This window comes from Mytilus californianus, unplaced genomic scaffold (genome assembly GCF_021869535.1).
Source record: "Mytilus californianus isolate M0D057914Y unplaced genomic scaffold, xbMytCali1.0.p SCAF_22, whole genome shotgun sequence".
Taxonomy (NCBI): Eukaryota; Metazoa; Mollusca; class Bivalvia; order Mytilida; family Mytilidae; genus Mytilus; species Mytilus californianus.
Genome location: NW_026262671.1, coordinates 7,214,930 through 7,225,657, shown reverse-complemented (window position 1 = coordinate 7,225,657; position 10,728 = coordinate 7,214,930). Strand labels below are relative to the sequence as shown.

The window sequence follows — 10,728 nt, the reverse complement described above, 5'->3', positions numbered from 1 at the left end:
ATTGTTACGTTTCATTAAATCTGATTGTTTTGCAGGGAAGAATACCAAAGAAGTTGTTTATTTTATCACAGTTTGAAACATGACTGAAATCATTCAATTCTTTCTTCCGTATCTAACATTCTGTATATTTACATTGGACATTGGTTTCCAAACACAGTTCATGATGAATTAAATCTATTTTGAAGTACACCAACCAAATGAAAGTAGCAACATATTGTAATTACATGAACATCTGACAGGTTTAAACTAGATTTTTTAGCAATTGACAGACAACAGCATTATAACTATTTTGTATACTTCTAACCAGAGATATGTTTAAGACATGTGGAAAAAGGAATGTGTTATCATTATTATTTTTGCTGCCGTTAACAACAAGGTATAATATTAGACTGTAAAGTTTAGTATATATTTATTATAAAAGAATGTTAAAATAATCATACATTTGCAAACTACAAAATATCAGATATTGAAATTGAAATTGAAATGTGCTAATGTTAAAAGTAAACAAACATTTCAAAACTGAAATATTTTCTAGAATTTGAAATTTTTCTGAAGAACTGAAATTTATGATGGTATCACAATACTCATTAAATTTCAAGATTTTTTTTTTTTTTTTAAAGCTTATAATTGTCAATTTCATATTTTCATAAATAAAACACCATGACAAATTCTGTAATTTGTTTTTTTATATAAATAAACACCAACACAACACATCTATATTACAAAATAGAACCTTTCAATAAAATATAATGGAATTAACTCATTAATATCTCTGTTTTTTGTATAAGTTATAAAGATACATGTGAAGTTGTCTTTAGTAATGTTTGGTAAGAAATCATAAATTCAATTTATATTGCACATGATATCATATATAAATAATACCCTTTGGTTTACTAACTCAAAACTTTTCATCTAAAAGTATGTTACGTAAATTGAGTATACAAAATATGGACAAGGTGTTTATGAAAGTTGATCTATCAACTATGAATTTATAAAATTTTACATTTTGATAATGTATGCAGATGTTTATATAAATTGTTCACAAATGACACATCCTGATGTTCAACTTTAATAAATATAGGAATGTACATTTATTTCTAGATCTGTGATATTGAATTATCTTCAAATACAAAACTGTACTCATAAGTTATGATTAGCTCTCTTTCCAATGTCCATTTCTCCTTATTTCAATAACAATATCAAACAATAGAGATTACAATATCAGAATAAACTGGAAGTCAACAATGATTCTAGTTTACTTCTTAACAAACAGATTTTCCTCTTAAAATTTCACAAGTTCAAATACAACTAAATCATGTAAATAATGCTGTTTGTTCAATTTTAAACAAACAAGCATTTTGCTTTCCTATCAAGTGATTTCACACATTAAAATAATCTTTTTCTTTCCTATCAAGTGATTTTATGATTGACAATGAAAAGTTTGATAATGAAGTAGTGAGAATGAGTATTATGTTTTTGTTATTTCCGTTCAGGTGTTGTCAGTCCATATTTCTGTTTCATTTTTGTGATTTCTTCTTGTTTTTTCACATCATCAGTCTTCTTGAAAGCCTGGAACAATAGATAATTATTAAGTTATGAGTGATATATATACACACAAGTGAACATGCCGAAATGTCTCAGCTGCTTTACTGATCATAATTGATTTTTTTGTTGAAAGTCTTTAAGATAAAAGTTTTTATAAGATATTAATACCAGTATCACAAAAACTAAACATTAACAACGATCCATGTAAATGAGGTCGGGGAAAGATAAACCCTAACAAACAGATAAAATACAACATAAAAAAGAAAAGAAACAACAGTGTATGAATGACTATTTACTTTCATTAGGATAAAATTTTGTTGTTTTATGGTTCAAAGCTGAATTAAGAAGTATTCTTAGGCTACATTATCACGTATCAACTACCTGTATAGCTTTCTATGATGTAACCAATTATGATTTTTCTATTCATCAATTAAAAACAAGAATTTTGAGAGTATTGCATGGCAATACATAGTCCCCTACGAGTTCAAACTTCATTATACTGGAACAAAATTCAAACTGTATCTGTAACTTGTCATGATAAAACTATAAACCAATTATCAAATCAATATCTTCAAGCATGACGAAAAAAAGTGTGGAAAACTGATTGTTTAAATGAATTTTCTAAGTCCAAGGACCATAACTCTGCACAAATTCATCAGACCAGAACAAAATTCGAACTTGTCATGATAAAACAATACACCAAATACCAAATCAATATCTTCAAGCACAAAGAAAAAAAGTGTGGAAAACTGATTTGCCACACTGACGGATGGACAGACAGCTGACAATGCGGTATGGGCTTTGGTCATTGTTGAAGGCCGTACGTTGACCTATAGCTGTTAATTTCTGTGTCATGTGGTCTCTTGTGGAGAGTTGTCTCATTGGCGATCATACCACATCTTCTTTTGTATATAGACAGAGTGCAAACCTAAAGTCCCCTTCGACTTTGTCAGTAGGGGACAAGTCGACTAATAAATGAAAGTAAATCCATCAAGAAAATTTGTTTTACTGAGATGGCACCAAGTTTTCTTGTAACTAATGATTGGATCTGTAAATGTACTTACTTTGTTAGCTTGATAATATAACACCACCAAGTATCTATTACAGACATTAAATCCAGACAGATGATCACAGGCATTCTTAGCATCAAATATGTCTTCATACACTACAAATGCTGTTCCTTTTGTGTCTGGTGTGTTTCCTCTGTAAATGTCAAAATACATCAAAATCAATCAATACAAAAATATAAATGAGGTGTGATGTGATTGTCACCTGAGACAACTATCCACCAGTGTCCAAATGACCCGGATGTAAGCAACTATTGGTCAAGATACGGGCTTCAACAATGAGCAATACCCATTCCATAAACAATTTTTTTCTTATTTCTTATTGTTTTAGGCCATGTAGGCTTTTATTTCCATTTCCTGGATACATTTCAGTGATTTAAGAATATAAATTAAAATTAAAGTTGTCAAAGACACAATGTTTTAACATCATCATCCTGTAATGTTCTTATTTTCAAAGAAACATAAGAAATAAAATTAATTTTAAATATTTAAAGGGAAACTTCGCAAAAAAATGAAAAATTGATATTATGTTGATTATGTATAAAAAACCACAAATTCATAAATATTAAAGTTTAATTCTGCTAGATAAGAGATCACCATCGATTTTAAATTAAGAGTATCACTTCTCCGCGTGCGGCCATTTTGACATCATCCCTGAATAGAAACCACGATATATCTATAAACCACAAAGGACCAAAACAAGCAGTAACCTAACGTAGCCGTAATTGAGTGTCGATATCTTGTCAAGCGTACGGTTGTTTTACCCGACAAGGAAAGCCTAAACAGTTTCCCGGGTCACAAAAAAAGATTATAATAGACATGGTTGTGCATGCAACCTTTCCTAACTAACTTGATACGGAAAATGTAATTATATATAATTTTTTTTGAATAACTAGTACTATGGTCTGTCGTTTTGAAACTGTTTTTTTTTACTAAGTTTTTGAAACAAGAAATGTTAATGGAAATTAGTTAAAAAGTTCAAAGTGATAAATTAAGTGTTCCGTGTAAAAATGTTTTCGAAAATCTAGTGTGTTCATAATTCATTTATGTAATAATCTTATTTAAATAAATTCGGACCTTCCCTTATCTGATCACCAGCATTGCTAAAGGAATTGTTCCCAGAGGTATTGTGAGTTGACACGTCCAGGTAATCAAGCGATTTCCTGTCGGGCTTTTAAACTCTTATTACAGAATTACATAAAGCAAGTTCGTGCATCACTTCACCTCTGAGGGTATTGAGAAGTGTACACGGCCGATAACTTGTAACTTTCCATTTTTAAACTATCAGGTGAATATACATCTTTGTCTTGCGTGTCCGATAGTGATATGCTAGTCTTTACTAAACCATAGATATAATAGCCATTATATATATGACTAAACTCATACGCTTGTTTAAAAATAACATTTATGGTGTAAAGAACATTTATGAAAATCTAAATAATTCCAAAAAAAGATTTGATAAAATAAAAATATATTTACATATTTTCCAAACGTTAATTGGGGAAAATATAAGTAATTACTCGTTGTCGATAATTATGGACATTTTGAAACGTACAAATATTGGTTTAACAAAATGTACGCACTTGTCGATCATTGGATTATACGCCTAGATAGAAGGTTACGGAACTATAGATAGTCACAATTTAGAATATATACATGTATATTGAATATACGAAAAGAAACATCCAAAACCAATCTGATTTAAATACAGGTCGATATCTAAGTGTCTCATAAGTCTATTCTAAGGCTGGATATTTGATCTCTGTTTTTATTATGAATTGTTGTATATATATATTGTTTGATCAAATATGTGACACTATAATAAAATAATTATTTATTTATTTTATTTATTTTATTTATTTTATTTATTTTATTTATTTTATTTATTTTATTTATTTTATTTATTTAATTTATGTATATCTAACTTGCTTTGGTTCATCAAAGTTATGCACATAGTAAAATCACAGATTTTTATTTCCATAAGATTATTTTGAACAGTTTAAGAAAGTCGTCATCATCTCAATGGTTGTGTATTATATATAATAATGTAATAATGTGAACATGGTTCTATTATACCTCATGTCAATTTTCCTGTTCCGACATGCATGTAATATATATGCCACTGGACGTACACTAATGATCCCCAAAAAGCTTATTTGAAGAAATAAACGGAAACTTCACTCCGAATTGACTGATAGTAGATGTGTTAACGTCTGGTCAGCTAGAAGGTTGATTAATTTATTTAGTTAGCTTAATAGGGATGGGGGATAAACCATTCCTAATATTGCACTTATGCATAAAATATTAAATGAGAGTAATATAAGAGAAAATATAAATACGAAAAGTCGCATATCTGGTAAAAAAAAAGTTTCACTGGCAACTATAGAATTTCACGTACACTTGTCATTCTTAATCGAAATAAAGGACAGTCATTAAAATACATGCATGTACACTTTGATAAAAAGGGGTGCTGCAGTTGCATATTATCATCATAAATCTATTTCAAGTATATACTTTCCTGTCATTCTTATAAGTTAACGCAGAGACATGTAACTTTACATCTCTAGTTAACGACAATCAACCATATAAATATTTGAATCTGATGTGACTTACCGTTCATCTCTTTCTTTTTTCATCTTTTTTTTTTTTATTTGGGCAGGTACACAAACAGTGTTATGTTAGATATACTGTTCCCAGGTTGGGAGGGGGCGGTGGTTGGGGGTGAAGTATATCGAAAGTTACAAAATAAGAACGTTGTATTTATGAATTTACATGAAGAATTATTCTGATCTTGGGCGTATGTTTCTTTTTTTTTTTAAGTTCAGTGATTTAAATTGAGAGAAAAAAATATAGTCAGAATCTAAATCGTACCGGCAATTTCCACCTAAGACTCCTCTAAAATCATGAATGGTCATGCTTCACAATCATCAGAATTTTCTTTGCATTGGTACATTCTGTATCGGTAGTGATTTACCTTGACATTTCCGGGTATAACAGAGCTACTTGTATAATACCTGTATGTGGTTAGGTGACGTCCCATGAGGTCTTACGTATACAGGTTCACATTTATAATGGTTTCTGATATAACAAGGTTTTATGACATTCACACTTCTGCATGTTCTGTATACCAAATTCTTATCTTATTTTCAGACCAAACGAGGATATGAATATTTTCCAGGAAAAATATTGAGTATCAAAGTATCAAATTAATTTCGGGATTTTTTTCTTTCTTGGTATTAAATCACAGAAACTTAAAGAAAATACTGCTTGTCCGCTTTAGGTGTATTCTTGTCAGTTAAGACTGACATATATGTCTCTGGTATAAAGTGGGTTTATGAATGAATGATAAGTCTTGCAAAGGTACAAGATATAAAGCACATTGAAAATTGATTCCTCCGGTCTGTCTCCATTCAAAAAAGGAAAGTTGACGTTAGATTGATTCTGTTATTTTTTTTAAACATCGTTGGTCAAATAGCTAAAGTATGTATACGTTGTGAGATTTTAAATATTTTAATAAGGGCATTCCCGATTAGGTAAATGTGGATCGCTGTGGACGGACCAAGCTATATTAATCATGTAACCGCGATAATTTTCTCTAAACATTGAAATATTCACGGTAATACCCATGATAATTTGAAAAAGTAAGTACAGTGTTTGGTTTATACGCTCGTTTTCGTGGGCTATTTTTATTTGTAAAATTATTTAATTGGAAGTAATTCAGAATTTCGATGTTACAACAAAATACTCACCTATCTATTTTAAAATTAAGCTTACGCAAAATATAAAAGATATACATGTATATAACGGCGATTCAGGTATTTTGCCACCATATTCCTCCCCAAATAATTAATGTTTTTATCATTCATACGAAATGTTGTTCACACCTGTAAGGGTGAACCGTGTTGGCTAAAATTCACCGAGTGAAGATCAAAAGATTAGAATTACAGAATGCTAATCTTTTAATTACCTTGAATTTAACCACGCATTCAACAGGTTCTCACTTAGTGTCACAGTACAATACACATTGTATTTACACAGTACTCGACTGAAGTAAAAGCCTTCAGGTGAGAATACAAACATGCATTTGTAAAACAATATCAGTTATATATATTTGTTCAAAATATCCGTCGGAAAAAAAATTCATGAAAATATATTCTATTGTATGATTTACTTTTATTACTATAATCATATCAGAAATCCTTTAAATATAAATTGTACATTTTAATTTTGAAAGTTGCACGGCGGATCACTTTACTTTCTTAATTATTAGTTGGTTAATAGCTACGCCAAAAGTCGTCGATGCGCTTTAAATCGCGTTATTAGATGATTAACGAACAAGACTTACAACGAGATTTATTCACTCCCGGCATGCAAAAAGACTTAAACTACGTCACATAAGTCAGGAAGTTGGAATAAATTAAATTATTAATTCCCAATTTTCTTCTTTATTAGTGTTCATATCCAGATAAAACTTGGTAAATATGTTTTTTATGGTATTATGAACATAATAAGATGAAAAGTAAAAAATCGCGAATTTTCCCTTTAATTTAAATTAAAGTTTACATTATTTTTTGTGTATCTTGATCAGTAGATAAATATCATGCACAAAGGTGTGTTGTGATAGAATTTGCATATGAATATAAATAGTGTACCAGCTTTACAAACTGGGAGAAAATGTTTTATTTTTAATATATTCATCTACATCAAGTAAAAATGTACATCATTCTTATGTAATGTTTTTCTTTTTTTAAAGAAACACATAAGAAACCAATATTGCCTAATCAATGACTGTTAGCACACTAAAGTACACATGTAAACTGTGATGGAAAAATAATTTGAATCATATTATTCCTTTGTAAGAACAGGATATGATAGGATATATTTTGTAGCTAAGCCTCAATCATGTCAATTATATGCAATTTGTTTACTTACACTCTAATTTGTCGTATAGCACCATACTTTCCAAAAATATCATACATTTCTTCAGCTGTTATCTTGTATGGCAAATTTCTGATATACAAGATCCTGTTGACCTCTGGTGGAAGTCGAACCTGAAATGTGTAAATACAATCAATAAATAAATAAATATATAAGCTTTTATTGACATTGACCTTTTCTGCCTTAAAGACTCATCAACGTAATTTAACAAGATTAACATACATGTGTAGCATGTGTCACTAGTGGAACAGGAACTGCTAACCTTTCCGAAGCACTTGAGATCACCCCTGTTTGTTAGTAGTGTTCTTGTTGCTCAATCTTTCATTTTCATTGTATTGTATTATTGGTATATGTAGATTTTGTTATTGATGTTTGCCTTTTTGGCCATGGTGTTGTCTGTTTTTATCATGTTTATTGGACAAATGTTGGACTTCTGATTTTTAATTGTCGCTTTGGCATGTTTGGCAGCTTTTCTTTCTTTTTTTTTAAATTCAATTTGAATGAAATTTGAAATTTCATTCTCAAAAGTCATTTGTAATCTTCATCGGTCATGACTGGCAAATTTATATGAAAAATTCCAAGAACCTTAGGTAAACTACACATGTTGTTAGTCAATTGCAATTGGCATCATGGGCTTTCACTTATAAAATATTGTAAATTTTCTGTCCTTTACAGATGTGACAAAACTTAAAACCATAACCATGATAACCCTCGTATAAAAATGGATCTGTAACTATAAATGCATTAAATGTGAACAGTAACGCATTTGACAATTATCAGGCCTCTACAATAGGACAAGTACATACCAAAACTTACTTGTCTGAATGGAATTGTAGCTGGTCCAAAAAACACCTTTATATTATTCTTTTTGTATTTTAGGTTGATTCAATGAACAAAATGAATTAAAACAATAGAACAGAATTTGATTTATATCTCATGATATCCAAGTCAAGAACAACTGAATCTAGTCATGTCTAGTTACAGGACTTAGGTTCTAGTTTTCACCAATGCCAAATTAAAGTCTCATCACTGACATCTGACTGCACATCAGGCACAGTCTGGTTTGTATCCTGGTCTTCTATCATGTTTATGTTGATAAAATATTGATTATTAGGATTAATGCCTTACTTCAATCAGCTTTGTTTTTAATATATTTTACTTCAATCAGCTTTGTTTTTAATATATTTAAATGTTTATTGAACATGTTGAAACACAATCAAATATTGTTTGTCTAAATATGATTAAATATGATTTTCTGAATTCTATGGTTAATATGACAAAATTTTTTAAATATTTTTGATAAAAAAAAATTTATCATATATTTCATGTATTTATTATAAAGCAACAGAATAAGTAGGGAAATTAGGTTCTGGTTTGTCTTGGTCCAGAAATGTCTCCAACAGTGCCGAACTGTCTATTAAAAATTGAGCCGATTCGTTTCCGTACACTACTGGTGCGGAAATGTCTTGTTACCTTATATTTTTATATACAAAGGGCACCGCTGACGATTGGTAAGACTGGTTTCCGAGAATTGTATGCCTTTCATCTGTTATAACCAGTTTTAAATTATCAATCGCAAGTAAACATGTCAAATTAATATTTGTTTTATCTTCTTTTCTTGTTTTTTGTTTATTACTTTGATCATCATAGTTGGATTTAATTTATTTTCCGCAGAATGATTTTACTTGTCCCATCAGACAAGCTTGATATGGCTTTTACTTGTCTGACCTTTTTTTTCCTCTGGTACTGGACAATTGGACAAGCGTTATTGTCGAGCCCTGATTATTTTTTTAATAGATTCTTAAAAGAAAAATATGGAAATGACATTCATAGGTGTTGATTTGTCCCCAAAACTCCTTATGCCGAAGAGTCTTAAAATTTGTTGACAACAGCCTCATAATCCAAACAGTTACGATGATGATGATGATGATGGATGGCTGCTTAGCATCCAGCGGCAAATTAATATGCATATTCAGGATGAGTACATGTTAATATATATGAATAGTAACCCTGCTTTGTACCTGACAAGCTGAGTCGAATTTTTAACGTGCTAACATGGCTAATTCACAAGGTAACCATGGTAACAGTCCGCAGGAAGACATGCCACCTTACTCGGAAACATTATTCTGATTCTGAGCTGACCACTCTTTGCTCTTAATCCTTTATAAGGGGACGAAGTCCCCTATTACGGTAGAAAAATCAATAAAAAAATCAAAAAAAAAAAAAAATCGGGGAAAATTTCCCAAATTTTTCATTCTTCTAACATGTCTAATGAACTCAAAATCGTTAATTTTTTTATTTTCAGACTTTTTTATTTTCCCTCATTTGCGCAGAAATCTACTTCCTTTTTCAGGTCTCGTTTGCATGAGTCTTTGAGTAAAATATATATTTATCAGTCTAGTAAAATATAGGAAGGAACGCAATACCAATTCCATTTTTAATAATTCCTTGAATGGCTTGATATGAAAAAACGTTACCTGATAGCGTTTCTTTGTTTACATTGAATATGACGTCATAACATAAATAACGTCACAACTAAAATTCTGAACAACAGAACCGAAATCGGAAACGTAAGGGTATTTCCGTTTCTTTTTTGAACAGATTTTGAAGTTAAAATATGTTTGAATTAAAAAAAAATAATTCATACAGACTTCGTCCCCTTTCACAGGTAACGCCTGCCTCATACTAGCAAAGAAGCAGCAAATATCAATTTTGGTTTGACCCTGCCTGGGTCCGAATCCACAACCTCCCAACACTTGAGGTGAACACGAGACGGTAATGAGCTGACCCAATAAGGTCAATTCCCCCAAGCACGGTTATTTCTCAACATAATTCATGCAATGGTTTAGCTTTATCTGTAGTAAAATTTACCAAGAAACATGTAATGTAAGTATAAAAATTTTAGTAAACAATTTTATTTAAAATTGCATCGACAAGGGGACATATTTACAAATAGATTTTGTTTTTTCTCTTATAACGATCTTGTTAAGGGTTTTAGATATCTTGAATCATAGTGAAAAAAAATATATACTAATTAATTTCGTATAGAATTTGAATCCATGAAGATAATGCTTAAAACAACTTGCATTTCCCCCTTTTCTGCTTAATGCCATTTTTTGCTGTTCAAGGTTGTAAAATTGCTTTCAGTAACGAATGTAATTTGAATATTTAAAACGTT

The 10,728-nt window shown here is 30.3% G+C and overlaps 1 protein-coding gene across 1 annotated transcript; it reads right to left on the bottom strand.

Annotated features, from left to right (window-relative positions):
* Positions 1 to 394: 394 nt before the first annotated feature.
* Positions 395 to 10,724, bottom strand: LOC127732217 (splicing factor 3B subunit 6-like). The gene is made up of 4 exons (XM_052241308.1): positions 10,637 to 10,724; positions 7,545 to 7,663; positions 2,610 to 2,748; positions 395 to 1,569 (listed from the first exon to the last, which is right to left on the bottom strand). The coding sequence occupies exons 1-4, from the start codon at positions 10,661 to 10,663 to the stop codon at positions 1,480 to 1,482; spliced, it is 375 nt and encodes a 124-aa protein (XP_052097268.1). The 5' UTR covers positions 10,664 to 10,724; the 3' UTR covers positions 395 to 1,479.
* Positions 10,725 to 10,728: the final 4 nt, after the last annotated feature.

Bases quoted from the DNA above. Each gene is read 5' to 3' on its own strand.
- LOC127732217 (XM_052241308.1), bottom strand. From the start codon at position 10,663: ATGGCATTAAGCAGAAAAGGGGGAAAT. The intron at 2,749-7,544 runs GTAAGTAAACAA...TGACATTTACAG, and splicing joins GCTATACGACAAATTAGAGT to AGGAAACACACCAGACACAA. The intron at 1,570-2,609 runs GTAAGTACATTT...CTATTGTTCCAG, and splicing joins TATATTATCAAGCTAACAAA to GCTTTCAAGAAGACTGATGA.